The sequence below is a fragment of the Acanthisitta chloris genome, unplaced genomic scaffold (assembly GCF_000695815.1).
Source record: "Acanthisitta chloris isolate BGI_N310 unplaced genomic scaffold, ASM69581v1 scaffold8926, whole genome shotgun sequence".
NCBI lineage: Eukaryota > Metazoa > Chordata > Aves > Passeriformes > Acanthisittidae > Acanthisitta > Acanthisitta chloris.
Genome location: NW_008677676.1, coordinates 25381 through 49665, shown reverse-complemented (window position 1 = coordinate 49665; position 24285 = coordinate 25381). Strand labels below are relative to the sequence as shown.

Sequence of the window (24285 nt, the reverse complement as noted above, 5' to 3'; positions counted from 1 at the left end):
GGTGAATCTGCGACCTCCCCATGTAGCCCATTCCAATGCCTGATTACTCTCTCCGTAAAAAATCTCTTCCTAACTAATATCTAACGGAAAACCTCCCCTGGCAGAGCTTGAGTCTGTGCCCCCTTGTCCTGCTGCTAGTTGCCTGGGAGAAGAGACCAACCCTCACCTGACTACAAGGTCATCCCTGACCCTTCCTTTCTCCAGGCTAAACACCCCCAGCTCCCTCAGCCTCTCCTCATAGCACTTGTGCTCAAATTCCTTCACCAGCCTCTTTGCTCTTCTCTGGACCCTCTCCAGCACTTCAATATCCTTCCTGAAGTGAGCAGAACCAGTTTTTATTTTTTTTCCTGCCAGTAGCACAAAGTTTAGAAAGTGCCTTGCAATATCTACATGGTCCTTTCTGTAAAAATCAAGGATTTGAAAACAGGATGGTTCTGTAAGAAAGGCAAAAACTAGAGAATGCATGCCCTTGGAAAAAATAGAAGTTATGTTGCTTCTGTAGCCTGAACAAACTAGACAGGTTGGGAGATGTGGTGGTGTTAAATTTTTATGTTGAATTAATAACTTCTAAGAGTGAGTTATGAGTACAAGAAGATAAAAAAGGCACACTTCAGACAAAAATAATTTGTAATATATAGTGACAAATACATTTTTTATGATAGTATGCTTCAAAGTTTTGAGTTACAAGTTTCTTACATTTGAAAAAGAAATCATTTACTTCAAGATACAGGGATAGATGGCACGGAAGAAATTTGTTTCTTTCAAACATTTACCAAGTAATTTAGATATAAGGAAATTATTTGTGGTGACTGGAATGTGTATTAAGATATTATGGGAGTAATGCCTTTCATAGAGACACACCCTTCTTTGATAGAGAATGGCATGTCATGCTAGGTTAATAGAAAGTTACTTCTGACTGCAACTGTTACTCAGATAATTGTCACTTTCATCAGTGCTATAAAAAGAGACAGCATGTTCTCTGCTTCTCCTGAGGTCTAAATCCAGTCTGTCCAGTAGAGAGAGACAAGATATCAAAGTGGTGAGAGACCACATGCAGTTTTATGAAAACATGCTCATGAAACTATTCTGGTCCTGACCAAGGCTTAATCTACAGTGTGCATTTCAACAGAATGATCTAAGGGAGCAAGAACGAAACAATATTTGTTTCAGAAAGGGTAGAGTTACTAGATTGGGCACCAGAGAAGATGTTACCACACAAGGGAACATCTTTGCTTTGGTGAATAATTTTGGATGTAAAATTAAACACAATTTTGTATTGCAGCACAGTTGTGTTTGAAATGTGCTATACTCAGCACAGACTTCCCTATGCAAATATTACTGGATAACATCAGTTTCAAGTGTTGTGTTGACACACGGCTGTATACTTGTGTCTACTTTGTCACCAATGCTTAAATTTAACACCATTAATGTGTACTACTAAGACTCATGTCGTCTTAAAGACTGTTACTTAATAAATTTTATGTAATGATGTCATAATGTAGCTTAATTATGCTAACAGCCTGTAGTAGAGCACCATGAAAGTGTCACTAATGTCATTAAGAATCTTTCTAAACAAAAGATGGAAATGCTATTTTAGAAGAGCCTGGTGAGTTTCTGTGAGATTGGTTTTTAAATTAGTGACTTGAACATCTAGTAGGGTTGTAGTAGAATTCTTTCCAAATGAGAGCGGTGTGCTCTCATCATGGAACAGCTTGCCCTTCAGGTATCTGCCTGATCTGCTCCTTTTGGAACTCACTGGAGCAGCTCTTCACTTCTAGGCTTGTGTCAAACTAGAGCTATAACTTTTTGACTCTGATGTCAGCCATCTTCTATTCTTGTTCCACCCTTTAGTGTAGCAGCTGAGACCAAGCAAGAGTTTCAAGAGCAACCCATAAGTTTAATGCTTGATCTATTTAGATTATGGGGCTGAAATTCAAGTCCCTGCTCAAACTCACATATAGACGGTTGGTCTTTCCTGTAGCATTTATGCTCATATTTGCTATTTGGGATTAATATTAATTGGATAAATTTGGAAAATAAAATTAAGTCCTACCTCAAAAAATCTTAATTTTTGCCTGAAATGAAACCAAAATACTTGCTTTTAAGACTTTTTCTTACATTTTGAATTTTTAGTTGTAAAATATACTATTGATTACTTTGCAAATGATGGAACAGAAAGTTATTTTAAGCTCAAAATTCCTCTTTCTTACAGTACAAAACCCCCAAGTTTTCTTTAAAACACACCCATCCCCCTGCGGATCCACTTACTAGGAGCCACACTGAGTCTGTACCTAGGATGTGTTTGTCCTAGAGAGAAAAAGGTAGTTTGGGAGAGAGAATCTCAATGTAATTTGTCTCAATAAAAAATAGTCTCCTATTTTCAGTTGAATAGTAAGGAATTTAGAATGAAATCCAGGCCTGAGGAAGATGAACTGCTTGTTGTGTATTTAGGAAACATTTGTTTTGAGCCCATTGCCTAGCCAGAAGTAACATTTGTGTAAGGTTTGCACTTCAAACCTGCATTTTGTGATTATTCTTCACCAGGAAGTTTACTGCTACTGTGTGTGTTTGAGAAGGAAAAAGCAAAAAGTGAACATAATTTCTGTATGTCTGCTAATATATTTGGTCTAGAATGAAATGCAACAGCCCAAATTGCTGCATAATATGAACAAGATTTTGAGACACGGTCTTCAGACCTGGAATGATTAGAGAGCCATTCATCTCTTTATTTAAAGTGACAATACCTTAGTTGCTAGTTTAGTCTTTTGAAAAGGTACCTCTAGCTTCAATTTAAAGGTATTTTTAAAACTTGCCACCAGATATTTGTTAGTATTTCCTATACAAAATAAATCTGGATATTTAGAAGTGTTTTCACATGTTCTTTTACGTTAGCATTAATTAAGACATTTGTTATCTGAAGAAATTGAAGTAATTTCTATAGACAACATCTGTATTTCAAATAACATAATGAGTAATTCAATGTGGTGGAAATGAAAAAGTATACAAACTTTTAAAAAAGAATGTCTTCTTAAACAAAATCTATTCCACATTCTCAGCTAAGGCAAAAGGAGATGAATATTCTTTATGACTTCTGGGAAGCCACTGTTTCTGTAAAACACTAAATTATTATCTGCTTTATCCAGTGAATTTTCTGACAGAAGATGAACCCGTAGGATATATTGACTCTGTCTGGTTTCAATTTTGTTTTGTCTATAAAAAGTCAAAGCTTCCTGTGAGCATTATCAGACAAAATAAATAAAGTAAGAGAGATAATTGTTTAATGAACTTGGAGCAACATGATTCAAGCAGAATACCCTCACAGATTTTGCCAAAGCTAATAAAACTCTTTTGCACCCTACTTATTATTTTTGACTAAGTGTCAACTTTGTAAATTCTTAGGGGGATTTTTAGAACCAGCATTGAATTCTCTTTCTTTGTACTCATTACTACTTTAGTGATTTTGACTCTGTTAATCACCATGCAATTGGAAATGAGCTGATGTAGAAGTCAGATGTCCTCTAGAGTAAATATTATTTAATCATGCGCTTTTGTCTTTGACTCTTGGTTCTAGGTACTTTAATGCATACAAAAAAACCGAAAATAACATTATATATTTTACAGAACAGTTGTACATAACAGTTTACATAACTACATCAGAATTAACAGAATTTACTATGTAGTTATAAAGAACCAAAACCAACCTTTGCTTCATCCTAGCACATAAATGGACTTAAAATTGTCAGTAAGGTTCTGCTTTGTGTAATTTTTTTCTCTGAAAACAAATGTCATCCTGTCTGCAAGAATATATTCTAAATGTAGTACAAAACATTGCCCTATTATTCCTTCATAAAAGAATCTGGATAAATATATTGACTAATTTTTTGTGATTTCTATGTCTTATTTCAGATCAAGCTTTGCCAAAATACGATCTTGATGCAATTTTCAGCAGTAAAATTATAAATGTGTTCTGTTTGTGAAGAATGAAATGAAACATTACAATAATCTATGCTAGGTCAGGGCAAAGATTTGTGTATTCTGTTTGTGTCTAATAGGAGACAGTAAAGAAAGCATATTATGATAATTCAAGCATATTTTCCTGCTATATGATTCCAGCTTCCATAGAGTGTTAGTGAGGAAAATGAAGGAGAACTCTGAGAACTTTTGGAAATTTTTGACCTTTCCCTATTACATTAAACACCCTTTTGGAAACTCAAAGCCTCTGATTTTCCACTCATCCCAAAATATTACGTGAATTTCTAGGGAAAAGCAAAATTGAGTATTTTTGGAATAAAGTGCACTTGGAACTATATAATGAACAAAATATGGAAAGCTAATGACAAAACAGTGTCTCTTAGTCATTTAAAATGCAATTTTGGAACAGTGCTTAAGACTCACTGGGTTTCAGAGGGACTTAAAATGTACTTAACTGCAAACACATTCATGAAATACAGATGTTCCTTTTCCTAGTGGATTGATAGCTGAGGGGGACTTGGATCACCCCATGTACTTCCTTGAGTTTAAGCACAAGACTTTTACACATGTAATTCTGGAAGTATTTGCTATAACAAAATGAATGCAAAAACCAATGTGTGTTGACAGTGTATATATGTACTGAGGAACAAACACATTTGATGACAGCTATGGGTCTGGAAGAGGTGACTTCTAATGTTAACTTTTAACACCATGCCCTAAGGCGTTCTCAAAACCCAGCTCCTTGTTCATAGAAGATGATAAGCATGGTCTTAGGCAAGGCTAAAGGTGTCTTATTACCTGGGACTCCACAGATTTAAGTAGTATAAACACAAATAATCTGTTAACTTATTCAGTTTTAATTAGTGAGCAATTACTGAATTATCTCATGAACAGCAAAACTAATGAGTTCTACTTTTCTGTGGATTTTTGTCCTGTGTCCCACATAGAAGTCCCATTCTTCATAGATTCATGGAATGTTAAGGGGTAGGAATGGACCTCAAAGATCATCTAGTCCCATCCGCCTCTGCCCTGGGCAGGGACACCTCCCCACTAGACCGGGTTGCTCAGGTCCAACTGGACTTTGAACACTGCCAGGGTTGAGGCATCCACAACCTCCCTGGGAAAGCAGTGTCTCACCACCCACACAGTAAAGACTTTCCTCCTAATATCTAATCTAAATTTCCCCTCTTTCAATTTATACCCATTACTTCTTGTCCTATTACTACAGTTCCTGATGACGACTCCTTCTCCAGCTTCCCTATAGGCAAACTTCAGCTATTGGAAAGTTGCTAAGAGGTCCCCATGCAACCTTCTCTACTCCAGGCTGAACAGCCTCAGTTTTCTCAGCCTGTGTTTGTAGTAAAGGTGCTCCAGTTTACTCCAGGCTGAACAGCCTCAATTTTCTCAGCCTGTGTTTGTAATAAAGGTGCTCCAGTCCTCTTATCATCTTCATGGCCTCCTCTGGACTTGATTTAAGAGTTGCATGTCCTTCTTATGTTTGGAACACCAGAACTGTACACATTACTCCTGGTGGGGTCTCACAAGAGCAGAGTAGAAGGGCAGAATCACCTCCTTCCACCTGCTGGTGAACAGCCTCAATTTTCTCAGCCTGTGTTTGTAATAAAGGTGCTCCAGTCCTCTTATCATCTTCATGGCCTCCTCTGGACTTGATTTAAGAGTTGCATGTCCTTCTTATGTTTGGAACACCAGAACTGTACACATTACTCCTGGTGGGGTCTCACAAGAGCAGAGTAGAAGGGCAGAATCACCTCCTTCCACCTGCTGGCCACACTCCTTTTGATGCAGCCAAGGATTCTTATTACTAATAATCTCCTGAATCACTATTATTTTTTAAGATTCTCTGCGGCAAAAGCTTGAGTTCCTCTTTTATGTCCCTCAAATCTCTCCCAGATATCTAAGGATCCTCTGAAGAAATACATACTCAGCATCTGCACTTGGCTGGCTAATATATGTCTGCTCATAGGCAATTGGAATAGGCAACTGCTGAGCTTCTGCTTCAACATTTCTCCCAGCAGCAACTCATCTCAGACAAGACACCAGTTCTCCTGAAACTTTGTTGAACTTCAAGTTTGTGTGATTTTTAACCCAACCTCAAAAGCATTCAAAAATTATTGCACAAAAATAAAGGGCCAGTAGGCATAACAATTACACAAGCTTGTTTCCTTAAGTTTTCTGATTACTAAAAGACAAAAGATTTTGTCAACCAAAAGAACCAGGCACAACCATTTTCTTTGCCAGCCTCAGGGTTGGGAATGGAAACACAAAATTAAATCATGAATTTCAGGGGTTTTTTGCTAATACTATGTCATTGTCTTCTGCACAAAAACACTTACATATGTCATCAGAGTGGTAGTGTTCTTGTAGTAGACACAGTCTAAGTAAGATGTAAACAACTGTGCAGTTATTAACTCATACAAAGTATCTGGAAAAATCAACTTGCACGCAAGTCTTTCATCTACTCTGAAACAGAGGCAGTAAACTGCAGACTAAATACAGGTTGGAAATAGTTGAGTTTGGCATAATAAAATTATACTTGAAGAAATTGTTGCCAACTCTATCCTCAACAGAAATGTATTGTTCCTTCCTGGTTTAGATCTATGAAAGCTCTGAGTGCTATTTGTTTGTTTATTTCTTTTCAGCCATATTAGGTGTTTAATAAAGTACAGTACTTCTCCTTAGAAACATTCCTCGCTTCAGAGATGTTTTACATTCCACTTACTTCCTCGATTTTCTTTTCATAAAAGCAAGTAGTTTGATTAAAAAGAAGTTACTCTCATCAAGGAAAAATAAGATTTAAAAAAATAAAATCTTACTCTAGGTATTTCTAATCTGAGTTTAAGTATTGTAGCCCCTTAAAGTAGGATTCAGTTTTTCATAACTAATGTGGTGGCTTTCCTCATGATTTTTAATATTCCTAATTTTATATTCCTTCTGTTCCTTGTTGCTGCAGCTTCATTTCCTCTGGTCAGGAGAGCAAACCACTCAATGATAGATTTTCATCATTGTGTAATAACACATGTGAATAGGGAGAAGGAAGTGTAAATGTGAAGAATAGACATTATTATTTCAGAATAATTGTATGTGGTGTCTGGAGTTTCTATAGAACACATGGGAACACATAATGTTTAAAAAGTCACATGTATTACATCCTGAATAGGCTGTAATCTAAATAAGATAAGACATATATAATTCAATAGAGCCACAGTTCAAAAGGGAGTCCCCTCAGTTTTTCAGTGCTGGGAAGAAGGGATAATTTCCTGAAAATCTTATTTTAAAGAAAGACAGCTGATAATAGTAATAATATGTCTTCTGTGAATAAGAATGCACGTGGACTGCAAAGAAACCTACTTTGACTGATATATGAACACCTATGCTCCACTTCTGGATTTTAGGGAGACAAACTTGTTGTTAGGTAGTCACTGCAGATCATATTTTGTGCTCCTCTGAGACAAGTGGCAGTGATCAGCGGTGTAAGAGGATGCCAGAGACAAACTACTGACTGCTCTGGTATGACACTGCCAAAATGCTAGAACAGGAGACACCACGCGTGACAGTCACAGAGCAGAGAGGCAAGGCAAGGAGACAGAAAGAATCAAAGGAACAGACAGAAAACAGTGATAACTACAGAAGGGTATGTCAGCTCTAGACAGGGTGAGGAACAAGATTTTGTATTTTAGGAGCAATGTATGATGCCAAATATGCATATGAATTCCATCAAAGCAGTATATGAAAGATAATAGAAGAATCATAATGGGAAAGCTTGAGGAGTGGGAGCTCAGACTGGAAGACAGATCTGTTCAAAGCAAGATATTCACCAGTATTAATTACAACCAATATTTACAGGGACTTGCATAAGACATAATCTACTTGAGAAAGCAAACATAATGAAATAAAATGTGGGAAGGGAAAAGCCAACTAATGGTGTTCTCACATATTTCAATTTGAGTCTTCTCTGAGACTTGCCACAGACTACTGAATTTCAGTTCTTACAGATTAAACAGCTTGTCCATGGGTATCACTTGATGGTCACTGAAGCAAAAGGCAGGCATGTTTATTCAGCTCATAAACTAGTGTACTCCGTTCAGCACAGCCAAAGGTGTCATGTCTTCTCAGTCTCTAGTATCAGTGAGTCACCAAATATCTGCTCAGGTGGGGTAGTGAAAACAAAAATGACTCCTGATAAAGTATTTCCTAATGTAATTCCCTGTAGGAGCAACAGTAACAAAAAAATCCCTCCATTTTATATTTTTTGTTCCAACCAAAATTTTAAGCTTCTAAATTTTTTAAATGGAGTTTCTTTAGAAGTTTTCAGCTGATATACTTAAGCGTTGCCTGAGTGAGTATTACCTGTGCTGTCACATGGCCTCTGGGGAGGAAGGATTTCATCCTCAGTAGAGCAAACTAGTCAGGGCTGGAGCCGGAGTAACGCAATAAAGAGAGAAAAAGAGAGAGGGTTGTACTTTTGGTGTTTCCATCTCATGTTAGTTGTGACTGAAACTGTATAGAGAAGATTGATGTCTTGCCAATGCGTCTCACAGACACATTTCTCATTACCTAACCTTTAGTCCAATGCTAGTCTCTTCATTTCAATCCCCTTTAAAAATACGTGCTTTTTTGAATTAATCCAATCTTTCATTTAATTTGACCGGGAAATTTTCACTAGGTATTCTAACACACTCCCAGCACATAACTGTAGGAAAATCAGGAGATTTCTGATTCCCTCTTTTCCAGTCTTAAGAATATGAATAATCACAGTTATGATGAAATAGTTCTTCACAAGTTAAGATTATGGCCTAAAATGATTTTTACTGTTTAAAGAGAAAAAAAGTAGAAAATTAAAAATGGACCTAAGAGTTGCCAGGTAAGAACTAATAATTTACAAAGAAAAATAATTCAAATATATAGTAAATTACAGTAAGGACTTTAAATAAAACCTTAAATTGAACATAGTAAAATATTAAAGATTAAACAACTTTAAAACTTGGCAGATGAACAAAATTGTAGGTCTAGGAATACATTTTAAAAGTTAATTAAACTTTTTCTGTCATTATTGTTTGTCAATGTGTGAAATTATGTAGTTTGCTTACTGGAAATAAGATAATTTGAATATGTGAAATGTGAGGAGAGCTAGGTACCTTAAGTTTTTTACTGCTCTTTATTTTTAATTCTTAGAAAAATTAAACTTACAGTACCCTCTCCTGTGCTTTTGGATAGTCTATGGGAACATTCCTAAATGTTTTTCAAAGCATCAAAACATATAGCTTATCTAGCTAATATATACGCTAACACAGCATATTTCACCTCAGAAGGGAGAGAACAAAACTTTATCACAATCAAAATCTTAGCCAATGTGAGTTTTAGTGGATCAAAAATGAAATAAATAAATGTTACAACTCAGAGATACTTGTCTGTCCAACAGATCTTATATACAGAAGGGGATTTTAAACTAAAACCCTTGCTCCTTTAGTTGTGACAGGCACTCGACAGGAAAGGAATCAGCCATTCTTTAGAGATTTAGACATGAGTTATCACCCACAGGTAGCTTGAATTCAGTGTTACATCTAGGCTAATTTAAACTCTTTAATATTGTATAGTGTATAGAAGAACTCTGTTTTAACTTAATTGTCTTAATGATGGCTACGTTTGACACCATATGAAATGTATTATAGAATATGACTATGTCCAGTATTCCCACTGAATGATGTGCAAATACAGCATCATACTATTAATATCATGTAACTGGAAAGTGATTTTCAACTGATAACCTCAGCTGCCCTTTCAAATATCAGTTGAACTGCATGACATTCCTACATTATACATATTAGTAGACTCATTTTATAGATAGTCAAACTGGAGCACAGAAGGCTATGACCAGTAATTAGAATGCATAGGTAAAATATAATGCTGGTTTTATTGTTGTGTAAAGGTTCTGCCAATTACAGTAATTACATCTAGTTATTTTGCCAACTTTTTTCTAGGGTTTTGGTAACCCATCAGGTGAACATTGGCTGGGAAATGAATTTATCTTTGCAATAACAAGTCAGAGGCAATATTCTCTAAGAATTGAATTAATGGACTGGGAAGGAAACCGGGCATATTCACAGTATGACAGATTTCACATAGGAAATGAAAAACAGAATTACAGGTAAGAATCTATTGAAATTCTTTTGACTCTGCCGAGTGATAAATATTGTTCATTGTTCACTTGTTAAATATGAGAAAGGATAGTAGCATGATACTGATTTTACTCAAAAGTGAATAAAGAGGGTAAAAATAAAGTAGAAATCAGATTTCTCAGTGATAGAAGGATAGAGAAAACCTAACATATCTGAGAACAACAGAGCTATTAATTGTGCTGCTGGTAGGACTGCTAAAAATTTTATAACTTTTACCATTGGAACTAGAACCAATTGAATAGAAAAAAAAAGATTTGGATTCTTCGTTGCAACCTGAATGATTTCTACCTCAGAAGCAAAAAACTGAAACAAATGACATGGAAATAAAGGACCACGAATGCTGCTAAACCATCTGATATTTCTAAATTGAAAATTCAGTGTAAATGAAGAGGAAAAACAGAATGTTGCATCTTATTGTGAGTAAATAAAACACAAAACCATTTTTCAATAATATTTTCCTCACATCTTTTTTTTTAAGGTGAAAATATAGGAAACTTTAATCTGCTTATTTAAAAAAAATAAAGAAATAACTTGGAGACACATGACCTAAGTAGTTGACTTTATTTTGTAAAATCATTGCTTCATCTCAACAGAAAGTACAATGTTGGAAAAAAAAAACAAAACCCAGAAAAATATCCTCCATTATTTATTACAGCACTTCTAGTTAGTTTAAGACTCAGGAGAGGAACAAATATAATGTAAACCTAAGCACTCAAGTCATAGCATGAGAAACTAGTTGGTATTCAGATCTTAAAATTAAAGTAACATGATTCTCAAAAATACTGATTGCCTCCATCCCCCACGGCCCCCAGAGAAATGGAAGTGAGATCAATTTGCTTTTCTGCTGACAGGACTCTGCCCAGGTGGGACACAAAATGCTGAAGGGTAGGTAATAGGAAGGGAAAAGGGAAAAATAGAAACAAGAAAGGAAAGGAAAGGAAAGGAAAGGAAAGGAAAGGAAAGGAAAGGAAAGGAAAGGAAAGGAAAGGAAAGGAAAGGAAAGGAAAGGACAAGGCAAGGAAGGAAAGGAAAGGAAAGGAAAGGAAAGGAAAGGAAAGGAAAGGAAAGGAAAGGAAAGGAAAGGAAAGGAAAGGAAAGGAAAGGAAAGGAAAGGAAAGGAAAGGAAAGGAAAGGAAAAGGAAAGGAAAGGAAAGGAAAGGAACATGGAAAAAACTGTGAAAATTACTCATGAAAATTCTTCTTGCTGAACAAGAAAACCAAAAGAGATCTATTCCAAACTTGTAGAAAATAAATCAGAGGGTGTACAAGCCTCAAAGACTATAATGTTGAGTAACAGGGAAAAATACTATTATCCATGTCCAAGTCCCTTTTCCATAAAAATCAGAAGGAATTTGACTGGAGACTAATGACTGTAGTTTTGGTTCCTGTCCTACTCCATAGTAAAAGTGAAGGCCAGAATGAGATCTGCTCACACTTTCTGTGTGGCTTCCTTATGGTGAAACTGAAGTTCCTCTGCTGAGGGAATGGGGAGTTGGTTTCATTCACATTTTTCTGGTACAAACAGAGAGGAAAACATGCAGAGGTAAAAAAGGTCAGCCCCTGTTGGCCCTTTGGATTTCAGATGAACTCCCCAGTTATTTTAACTCAAACATATTTGAGAATTTAAAGAAAATAATTGAGCAACATGGTGGCAGTTCTGGAAATAATGACATGTAAGCCACATGCAAATCTAGATTGTTTTTCGTGCTTGACAAATGCACTAGTGCCTAGTCCGGAAGTCCGGACACATATATGTTCAACAGATACTTTGCAAACCAAAATTGTTTGGGCTTTTTTAGAAACTATTACAGGAATGCATCCTATGAGATAAAAAATTTTGATTTTGCTTGCCAGCACCACTATCTGTGATAGAAGCAACTCCAGAAGGCTGGTTGAATAAAAGCCTGATTATTGAGTCCTAAACAGTTGGCCACCCTTCACAGAATGTTATTTTCACTTTATCTGGGGAGCTGCCATTAAGGATTTAAATGATTCCTCTGAAGTTGAAAACCACAGTTCCCAAACTCCTGCTCGGGGTGCCTTTCCTTCACTACTGTCCAGCATTTGCCACATTTGCTTTCAATACCTCAAATGCAGAACAACATATGTTTTCAAAACTTTAGTTGCTGTTATTTGAAATAATTTTGCCAAACAAACTAGATACTCTCTTATCTTGGAAGCTTTTAGGATTTTCTGCTAATTACCCACATTAAAATGTTATTTCTGTTTGCAAAAATAAGTGATTGTAGGCTGGCTAGACTCCCATTTGTTTCAAATAATATAAGCTCACTAAGTAATAATAACCAATAGAGATACAAGTTTCCAAGCAGGTCTGGGCATTGCATCAAGGAGATCTGAAATAGAGAAAGGATACTGAAATGAAAGAAATGCTCAAGAAGTGGAACATCTTTAATTTATGCCATGACAGTATTGTACATATGGAAGACATAAAAAAAAAAAAGGTTCCAGGTCTCATGTTTGAATGCAGTAAATTAAAAAAAAAAATTAAAAGAAAAATAAAAGAAAAAATTACCATGAAGTGATAAAATTTGCTTGAGAAAATGCAGAAATCATTTTCATGCTGTTTTTCCAAAATCCAGCCCCAACATTACGCAAAGTTCAATTCAGTCTGGATAACTCCCAATTGGTGATTTCAGAAGGGTTCTGTTTTTTCTCTGGGATGTTTGTATTCTCTTTACTACTTTTTATTAGCCTAAAGAATCTATGATTAAAAAGAGTAATGCTGAACACATGTAAGTTAAAATATACTTGTTTCTTTTTCAAAATGAGACAGCTCCAAAACGTTTTCTGGGAATGCAGAATAAAGTCTATTTAGCCCAGATGATGGCTGGGAAGAAGGTTGAGATGAGAAAGTGGATACTGAAGAAGTAAATGTATAATGACAAATCATGCCTGAAACAGGAAAATCAGTGTTGCATCACTACTGAAAGCTTCAATAGAAGTATCTAAGTGATTCATTTCTTTAGAACATCCTTAGGTTTCTTATCTACACTAGATGCTGTCTGTAAATATGATGAAAATATCTGTGTCAGTCTCTTTGTAATCTTACACTGTGGCAAGTAAAATCTTCATAGAGTAAGAAGAACTACGTCTTGCAGATGTCCTCTTTAGCATGGCGTTTCTGAATTTAATTAAGAATTATTCATAGAAGAAGATCCGGAAGACACAAAGCCTCTCTTTTCCTGGGTAGACTCTTCCCAGCCCACACTTGATAGTCTGTTGACATTGTTTGATGTTCTTTGAAGCTCTACAGGTATGACACACTGCTCTCTGACCTGTGTCCTCAGACTCTCCAGAATTAAACCATGTATTCAGTTTTCGGGCACCACAGTTCATAATCCTACATATTAGTTAATGAAAACACACATACAGATGCTGAATTTTGAGCTCTAGTAACTTCAGCCTGCAAATGCATCTTGTTTTGCTACTCAAGGTATCGGAGAAGCACTTCCAAGCAAAGAATGGGATGAAGAATGGGAGAATTACAATTTTTAATTGGCTGTACTATTTGTGTCTAAGAACCATTGGAGTGGTTTAATAGATGCCTCCCTAGGACAATATATTCTGGTATTTAGTGATTCTTTTATTTAGGAAAGATTTCTATTGCTATAATGACTCACTAACATTGGTCATATCCGTGGGGAAATATGATTAAATCATGAGACAGTGCTGCTCGGGTGAGCGAAACTTTGGGATTGCTGTAGGTATAAGTGAAAACTGATGATGTACAGAGAGCATTCTACCTTCTGTGCACCAATCATGGATGCAAGGTGGTGGCTGACTTTTGATAGTTAAAATTAAGGAGAATACTCTTTATATTGGAACCAGCATGAGAACGTGATTACGAAAGCTTATGAAGAAGAGAGGGAACATAGATACATTATTAGTGGAACACACAAGAGACAAGTTGACAGGACAATAATAGTCATGTAGAGAAGAATCAAGTGTATGAGTCCAGAGGCAACAGGTTGATGAAATTTGGTGCAAACAGGAGAGATAGTAATTGAAATTATTCAAATAATTTTAAACTAGTGACATGTTCTTGTGATTCATGCAAAATCTAGGTAGCACATGTTCCAAGCTCTCCAAAATACTGTTTGTCTCCAACCTTTGCTTTGGGAAACCAGACCAGTTTTTGAATATAAACTAACAATTGTTACACTTTATGGGACGTGGTAGCAGAGGCTCTGGATTTATTTGTTCACTGTTGTTGAACTATAGATGGAATTTCATACAAAAAATTGTAACTTTTCTTTCTGTAAACTAAAAAGTATGTACTGTGCTTTATTTGCACAGCCTTTTAAATTGTGCTCATGAAAATGCTGTAACAGGTAGCAAAACAAGTATTTTTTGAAAGTATCACTTTTATGAGGACAGGTGGGTTTATGTATGCTTAATTTAAAAATTCTACATAACACTGTTTTTTCAGGTATCACTTTTATGAGGACAGGTGGGTTCATGTATGCTTAATTTAAAAATATATTCTACATAACACTGTTTTTTCAAAAGCAGGACATTAACAGGTCATTGTCACTTCCCTGGGGTACAAAATCACATTTTAAGATATTAGTGTGGTTCTTTGTTATTCCCCAGGCTTTTCAGTGATGTGTTTCCTGTAAGTAACGTATTTTCTCCTTGTGTTGCTTGAGTTTTTTAAGTAAAACAGAGAATAATCCTGACTTGTAAGTTTCTTGAGCCATCTGCTTAACTTCTTCTGTGTTATTTGTATCACAGTAATCCTTCAAAGGGTCTATTCCCAATGGGGAAGAAAAAGTACAGTGGAGGACACACAGGAAATCTGTAGCAAAGCAAAAAAGAAAGCACAGATGCTTTTGAGACCCAGTCCTGTACCCAGACCTCAGTACATTTCTTGCCAAATAAAAAAAACTACAGAATAATTCAAAAAATAGACATGGTGAAAAAATTTAAGCCCATAGTAATTCACTTTTCTTTGGAAGCTTGAAATTCAATTTACAAGTCTGCTTCTGAGGAAACATGCATGCAAAATCCTATTAACAGATAGAATGATATATGTGGTATGCATACTTTCCATGATTTGAAAACATATTTCATATTTGTTTACCAAACAATGGAATAAAATGGATGATCTGAAAAAAAATTAAATATCTCTATGTATATATAAATATCTGGGTGAAATAATTTTATTTTGTTTAACAACACTGTCAGTCAATAATATTCCATGAAGTCTAAATGCTGGCAGTGCAGGGATTCATTCTGATGCCCATTAACCAGAGGTCTTTCTGGAACCAGGCCAGTGTTGCTATGCTATATCAGTGACTAAAACTCACTGACAGTAGCATGCTCTATCTCCAAATGTAAACAGAAAGTAAATATAACAATATATCTGACTGAAAGTTGATGCGAATATATTTATGGAATTTATAGATTAAAAATAATCTCGATCTACATAAATCCCTACATATACTATCCATCCACAGCTAATCATTTCCCACCTCTAACTACATAAAGCTCATATATAGTTCACTATACAACAGCCATGACTATCCCAAAGCAAGAACAGAGGTTTTCTTCTTCTTAGTTATGGGATATAATGAGAATGCAGTTAAATGTGCTGGCTACACTAGAGTACAGTTGAAGTCTTGCCACAATGAGCCGGGGGATCCTGAGGTAATAGAAGCCAAGAGACAAACACCAGTGAAATACATCAAAAGAATCAAGGGCTGTTTCTCTAAGAAGGTAGAATCAGTGATTCACAGAATCATCAAGGATGGAAGAGACCTTTAAGATCACCAAGTCCAGTGGTGCCACAGGTGACAGCACAGCTCAAGCGCCTCTACACCAATGCACACAGCATGGGCTACAAGCAGGAGGAGCTGGAAGCCACTATACTGCTAGAAAGCTATGACCTAGTTGCCATCACTGAAACTTGATAGGAAGAATGACCTGACTAGAGTGTGGCTGTCAGTGACTACAGGCTGTTCAGAAGGGACAGCAAGGAAGGAGGAGCAGAGGCATTTATCTCTATATCAATAAAAAAATAGACTGTGAAGAGCTGTTTCTGAAGAACACTCATGAACATATTGAAAGCTTATGGGTAAGAATCAGATACTAGGCAACAAAGGGAACCTTGTGGTTAGTGTCTACTACAGGTCACCTGATCAAAGGGAGCCTATTGCTGAAGCCTGCTTGCTCCAGCTATGGGAGGCATTGCACCCACCGTCTTGTGTCCTGCTAGGGGAGTTTGGTCACCCCAACATCTGTTGAAAAATTATCACAGGGAGCTGTAAACAATCTAGGGGACTCCTGGAGTGCATTGAGGATAAATTCTTAATTTAAGTAATAGACAGCCCTATGAAAGAGTATGCAGTACTGGATCTGATGGTCAACATAAGTGAGCTAACCAGTAACATCAAGATTGGAAGCAGCCTGCACTTTAGTGATCATAGAATCACAGAACCATAGGATAGTTTGAGTTGAAAGGGACCTTAAAGATCTAGTTCCGATCCCCCTGCTGTGGGCAGGGACAACTGCAACTGACCAGGTTGTTCATGCACTGGTGGAGTTCACAGTCCTGAGGATATGGGTCAGGCAAAGCATAAAATTAGGACCCTGAATTGTAGGAAAGCAAAATTCCAGCTGGTCAAGGAATTAATTAATAGGATTCCTCTGGGAGACTGTCCTCAGGAACAAGGGAGCAGAATAGAACTGGTAGATATATAAGGACACTTTCCATAAAGTTTAAGAGTTAGTAATCCCCAGGTGCAAGAAATCAGAAAAGGAAGGCAAGAGAGCAGTGTGGTTGAGTTGGGACCAGCTGGTCAGACTAAAGGTCAAGAAGGAAATGCACAGGCAGTGGAACCAGCACCAAGTATCCTGGAAAAAGTGTAGGAACACTGCCTCATTATGTAGGGAAGAAGTCAGGAAGGCCAAGTTGCAGCTAGAGCTGAACTTTGCAAGGGATGTGAAGAATAATAATAAGGGCTTCTGCAGGTATGTCAGATAAATAAAGTCAAAGGAAAGGTACCTGCCTGATGAGCAAGGTTGTCAAACTGGTTACAACAGAGAAGGGGAAGGCTGAGATACTCAATAAATTTTTTTGCCTCAGTCTTCATTGGCAATGTGTCTTCCCACAACTCTCAAGTGGATGGATCAAAAGATGGAGACTAGGGAAGCACAGTCCTTTTCACCATAAGAGAAGATGAGGTTTGTGACCATCTGAAGAACCTGAACATATGTAAGTCTATGAAACCTGACAAGATGCATCCCAGTGTCCTGAGGGAACTGGCTGCTGTAGTTGCCAAGACACTCTCTGTGATATTCAAAAAATCATGGCAGTCAGGTGAAGTTCCTGGTGACTGGAAAAAGGGAAACATGGCACCTATTTTTAAACAGTGTAGAAAGGAGAACCCTAGGAACTACTGACCCCTCACCTCTGCCTGGAAGTTCATGGAGCAGAAACTCCTAGAAGATATGCTAAGGCACATAGAGAACAGGGATGTGGTTAGAGATAGACAGCATGGTTTCACCAAGGGCAAGTCCTGCCTGACAAACCTAGTGGCTTTCTATGGTGGGATGACTGCATCAGTAGACAAGGGAAGAGGTTACAGATGCCATCTGTCTGCATTTATGTAAGGCATTTGACATGGGCCCCCACAACATCATTCTCTCCAAACTGGAGAGAGATGGATTTGATGGGTGGACTGTTCATTGGATGAAGAATTGGTTGGATGGTCACATCCAGAACATAGTGGTCTCTCAGGGGTCCATAATGGGACCAGTACTGTTTAATATCTTCATTAATGACATAGATAGTTGGATCAAGTGCACCCTTAGCAAGTTTTCAGATGAGAACAAGATGAATGATGTGGCTGACACACCTGAGGATGGGGTATTATCCAGTGGGACCTGGACAAGCTCGAGACGTAGGCCCATGGGAATTTCATGAGGTTTAACAATAGGATATGCAAGATGCTACTCCTGGGTCAGGGCAAACCCCAGTATTGACATAGGTTGGGGGATGAACAGATCGAGAGCAGCCCTGCCAAGAAGAACCTGATGGCTGACAGGCCATTGCACTTGTAGTGCACTAATGTGCACTTGCTGCCCAGAAAGCCCACCATATCCTGTGCTGCATCCAAAGCAGCATCACTAGCAGGTTGAGAGGGACACACTGTTGGTTATAGAGTAGCCTTGTTTTCAAGGAGGAAAACAAAGCCTCCCACATAAGTCACAGTCATAATTTGCCTGATGTAACAATGCCCTGACCATGTTTGTGTATTCACTTATTCATCAATAGAAGGCAGGTATCTATTAGTCTATTTTCATTATTAGGTCTTTCAAGTTGTCTCTGAATTGTTGACAACTTCAGTCTTGATTTTCTCTATGATTTTCCCTCAACTGGTTAATTTTCTATTAACTTCTCCAAAATGATTGATTTTCTTTATCAAAACTGGGTAATTCTTCTCCATATATTCACTTTCATGTGCTTGCAGAACCCACATTCCAGAAGATTTTTATAGGCTATTGCTTAGATTCTTTCAATAATTAAGTTTGATTATGCTCTTATTTTCTAGCAACTTTTCTTTCCTTTAGCATTTTAGGGCTTTTCAACCACATAGCTGGAGTTAATCTTTTTTTCCAATATGTTCCACCACAGCTCTCACTATGGGACATAGTGGGCATGTGATTATCTCCTCCTCCAGACTCTTAGATTAATTTTTGAAGAAAAGGAAAATATATTAGCAAGAACAAAAGTATCTTATTTTCCCATAACGCTTATCTACATTAAAATAAACATCAATTCAAACTACTGATTACTTAAGGCAACAACAGCAACAAATTTTCAACAATTTAACAGACAAACTTCATCCTGGATTTAACAAATTTAAGTAATTATTCACAAGGCAGACATGTTTACCTACAGGTAGGTGAGATAAAGATTTTCAGTGCTAACACTAAAGCTGTTGAGCCCTAGGAACAGACTGCAGGACCCTATCTGAGACACTCAATTCTCTGTACATGCCTGGGGAGAGATAAGCTCCTTAGACAGAAGCCAAATCAGGCAACATGCAGAGCAGAGAGCTGACTAGAGTTAAGCATTAGGAAATTCTGAAAATAGCAAGGCATTCATTTATATCCACTGACAGGTCACAGCCCACAGCCTGAAGGTACAAGACAATGTCTTGTCTTACTCAGGAAAGAAATGAAAGACTGGATTAATGCATTAATTTGCCAGAGGGTATCCAGACCATAGTTACTGCTTCCCTAGAGAAAGAAACAGTCAGTGCTGTAGGGGAATAAGCTCATCGATAAAGCTCTGATACTGTGCAGGAAAGAAATCACTGCTCAGTGAATGAGTAGGCACCAGGTCACTTGTCAATGAGGTGGGAGGGATTTCTAAGATTATTCTCTCTGCTCCATGTCTCATTTTGAATTAAACAAGCTCTGATTAAATGATGCATAACATGTTATGTTATGAAGCAGTGAGTACTATTCTCTACAGACTTATATCTGTACTCCCTTTGAGGCTCAGTGAATCTTGAACAATTCTTTTTGCAGCATGACATGCTGCTGGTTATGGCATCACTGTGAGGGAAGTTTTGTGGTTTTAAACTTTTTTATTCCTGAGTCAATAAAAACCACAACTTCTACATGGTGGATAGTCACTGAGATCAGTAAACTGTTACATGAAAAGTGAGGTGTAACAGCCACTAGTAGGTCAAATGCCTATTACCTACTGAGGATCTCTACTGAAAAAGATTGCATTGTATAATAATTTAATAGATAAATTCAATATTAATTTAATAATTCTAAACAAGAACAGTGTACTGAAATCCTTGTGAAGGGCTACTGCACATGAACATGAGTCCAATAGAACATTTTGATGCCTGTAAGTATTAGCAGCAAAATTATGTATGGAAACTTGCTAGTGATCTTGTTATGTATCGTAGCTCAGTGGAGATTTCACCAGTTATGCCCCAGCTGTCAAGGGCAGACAGAGCACGACAGGGCACCTAAGAGAAAGGTGCACCAACTTTAATAAGCTCATGGACATTTTTTGGGCTCTCCAATTTAAAATGACTACTCCCATCTTGCTGTTACAATCTTTACGAGCAATCTGCATTGTTAGCCTTCTTGCACTGTGTTTAAACCTCTGTTGCTTTATGCCACCTCTTTGTATTAAGAAAGAATGTCAAACAAGTATTTTAATCAAATTTTTTTTCATTATACAATGCTTCTTGAACTCTGTCAGGCTTGGTGCTGTGATCACCTCCCTGGCAAGCCTCTTCCAGCACCCAGCCACTCTCTGGGTGAAGAAACATTTTTCTAATATCCAGCCTAAACCTACTCTGACACAACTTCAGGCCATTCCCTTGGGTCCTGTCACTGTTTGCCAGAGAAAAGAGATCAGTGTCTGCCCCTCCCCTTCCCCTTGTAAGGAAGTTTTATATTGCAATGAGGGCTCCCCTCTGTCTTTTCTCCAGACTGAACAGAACATGTGATCTCAGCAGCTTCTCGTATGGCTTCCCCTCAAGGCTCTTCACTGTCTTTGTTGCCCTCCTTTGGACACTCTCTAACAGTTTTATATCTTTCTTGTGTTTTGGTACCCAAAACTGCACACAGTGTTCAAGGTGAGGCCACATCAGCACAGAGTGGAGCAGGACAATTACCTCCCTTGACTGGCTGACAGTGATTCACCCCAGGACATGGCTGACCCTCCTGGCTGCCAGGGCACACTGTTCACTCATATTCAATTTGCCATCAGTGAGAACCCCCAGGCCTCTTTCTGCAGCACTCCTTTACAGCATCTCGTTCCCTAGTCTGTATGTACATCAAGAGCTGCCCCCTCCCAGGTGCAGAATCCAGAACTTGCCTTTGTTGAACTTCATATGGTTGGTGATTGCTGAGCCCTCTAATTTATCATGGTCTCTCTATAAGGTAACTCTGTCTTTGAGAGAGTCAGCAGTTCCTCCCAATTTTGTATCATCTGCAAACTTTCGTAGTATCCCTTCAAGTTCTGCATCCAAGTCATTTACGAAGATGTTGAGGAGCACTGGGCCTCAGATGGAGCCCTGTGGAACCCCAATAGTGACTGATTGCCAGCAGATATAATTCCATTCACTGCAACTCTTTCCTCCCAACCCATGAGCCACTCGCTCACTCATCTCATGATGTGTTCACTCAGCTGTATGCTGGACATTTTGTCCAGAAGGATACTATGGGAGAAACATTTCTGTATTGTAATAGTTTCTTTAATGCAGGTTCCCTGATTGTATCATTCTTCTTGCTATTATCTTTGAAAGCAGATTACATTTTCAGGATCCAAATTCAGATGAATCCTGAAAATTCAGGTCAAAATATTTAATCTGGGCATTATTTTTGTCATAACCTCTATCAGAACTGAAGAAATTGACAATTCCAAACTCCAGAAAAGGCTGAAATTTGGATACAAGAATGAGATGCATCTCTGAATTCACTTAAAAAAATTATATTCTTCCCATGTGTGACCAAGATGTCTATCAGAATAAACTTGATCACTGTTTGCAAGACTATGATAAACTTATTTGGCATTAGTGACAGTTTATTCAGATTTTTAAAAAAATAGTTAAAAAATGCTGCTCAGAAAATTTCCTGAAATGTCCACAATTTTCACCGTTAGCAAAAGCTTCAAACTTAATTTCTCCAAAATGCAGAAGCAAAGAATTGAACCTGGAGGCCCCCTCTGTACTATTTCTAACAGAGATATGTGCTGTCTGTCCACATAGCTGTTGACTCTCCACCCACTCTATGAGCTAAACAGAAGCTCAGTAGATCTGTCATTGTGGCATCGAGCCCAAGTTAATATATCCTGCCCTTGAGTAGGTTCAGTGTCATGACAGTACAACTTCCAGCCAGGATGGAGTGTGGGCAGAATGAGCTCATGTCTGCTAAGAGAACCGACAGAGTAAGCTTTCATCTGCCTGAAAAACACATACAGAAATTCTTAGAGTGCCCTCTTATTTAATCTAGTATGTACATGGTTAAAGTCTCTGAAGTCTGTTACCAACTTCCCAGCCAAACAACACCAGGGCTTTTTTTGCCTTCTTTTATCATTAGCAGTGCTACTGGCAAGATTTCTAGAGCCTGATCCTGAGAACACTTTCTGCACTGATTCACTATATTTTCAGGATAATACCAGCAAAGTGGTGTGGTATTGTCTATGAGTTCATTTCTTTCATGAGTCAAAAAGAAAGTGTGCCTGTGGGGCCTGGAGAGAATTTGGCAAAGGGATCATCTCATATTTTTCCATAGCCATTCACTGAATCAATCTTTAATCGACCTTGTTGCTTTGATTTGTATTTTGTTGGGTTTTTTTCCCCTGTCAAATAAAGAGTACTTAGTTTTACTGTACCTCTCCCTAAAATAATGGTGATAAAAAGTGATATTATTTATTACTTGGGCCACAGCAGCCATGCAGCAGAGGAGTTAGACCCCAAAGCAGAGGTATACATCATGTCTAAAGAGCTACAACCTTACATAAACCTATAAACAGATAACAACATGGAACATCAGAGCACATAATTATTGAGATATCCAATGCAGCATAGTTTTAATAGTGGGAGCCTAATTATAAAAAGAAAAACAAGGGCCTGATACCATACAGAGTCTGGTCTCCAGGCTTCTGTTTCATCAGATCCTAGAGGCTGAAGTGTTTTCAATTTTAAATCAATGCTGGAACAGCTCGCCACACTTGACCCAAGTGCACGTGCGCTGATAGTGTTTTGTTTTCTTTTATTTAGCATTATAATTCAGCTGCATTGAAGTAAAACCTCTGTGCAACAATCTCAATGCCATTTGAACCAAAGAAGTAATTACTGTGTATCACAGCTCTTATAAGGTCATGACCTGTTTTTTAGGGGGGAAAAGCATGTAAAACATGCTGATCCATGCTAGCCTGGTCAGTGTGGCACCAGCAAAGAACTTGGATCATAAATGGGTGACAGTCAGTGAACCTTTCACTCATATATGACTGTTTATCGGCCACGAATGACGCCAAGGGATTTGAAATATGTTTTAACAGTCTGTTTATATTTTTCTACTGAGGTCTTAGTGCCACATAACTCATTTTGGCATTTTTTAAACTTAATTTTACATTAAGAAAACCAAGCAAACAGTGAAGCCAATATTTATTTTTCAAATAACTATAAACATTTCACAGAAACACTGTGCATCACACACTTTTAAAATTTGTTACCTCTTCCTACATACTTGCCCTTATAATGACAGCCTAACCTTTGTGTGATAATGGAGCTAAAGGCCAGAGGATGAGTGTAGCATGTCATACAATACAGCCACTAATGAGTAAAGGGATAAAGCCAGACCTGTTGCATGCTATTCAGGCTGGAGGTGGGACATGATTGTGCATAGAAGTATTTTTGTTCTACATCCTGTTTTCAATATCATAAACCTATAAAAAAGAAACTAATATTGCTGGTGTGAATGATATTCTATGAATAACAGAAGCCTTGGCTTTCTTTTCCCCACCTTTTTCTTCTTCTCTTTCCCCTCTATTTTTTTTAATTTTTTTGAAGTGTACTTAGGCCCTCATTCAGCAATGTACTTAGGCAATATTTTTTTATTTTAAGCACATACTTTGTTGAGGCAGGGGCACCAGAGCTCTCACCAAAGGTCAAGTCACTCTTGTTTCATTATCATTGCACACTCTTTAAGATGACATCAAACTGGAAAGAAATGAATTAAAAATTATTAATGTCAGAAAGAGATCATGACATTTATGTTGTCATTAATGTTGCCTTATATTGTTTCCATATTTGGAAATTGTTGCCTTTCCTGTCATCCCCACAAAGTGATTCTTCAACATCCCTTGCTGTTTACTGATGTCATTGGTCTGAGCATACAGCCACTGGATAAAGCCCTTTAATCTAATTAGTAGAAATTCATAAACTGTGAACTGGGTTTTCATCATGACAAAACAGGTTCAAACACAGGTAAGTGAATGAAAATCCTATTTAACATTTTATTTTGAAAACTACATCCCCCAAATATCCCTGCATTTTCTTCTGGAATTCATGCAGTGGGAAGCATACATCTCATGACATGAATCCCAACATAA

General features: G+C 37.5%; 1 protein-coding gene across 1 annotated transcript in view; it reads left to right on the top strand.

The window, feature by feature from the left end:
* LOC103804018 (angiopoietin-1) overlaps positions 1–24285 on the top strand; it is a gene marked incomplete at its 5' end in the record, with an annotated part of 58704 nt that overhangs the window by 13238 nt on the left and 21181 nt on the right. The window contains one exon of the mRNA XM_009076604.1: positions 9972–10138. Within this exon, the coding sequence (XP_009074852.1) occupies positions 9972–10138 (167 nt within the window). The remainder of the gene's footprint in view (positions 1–9971; positions 10139–24285) is intronic.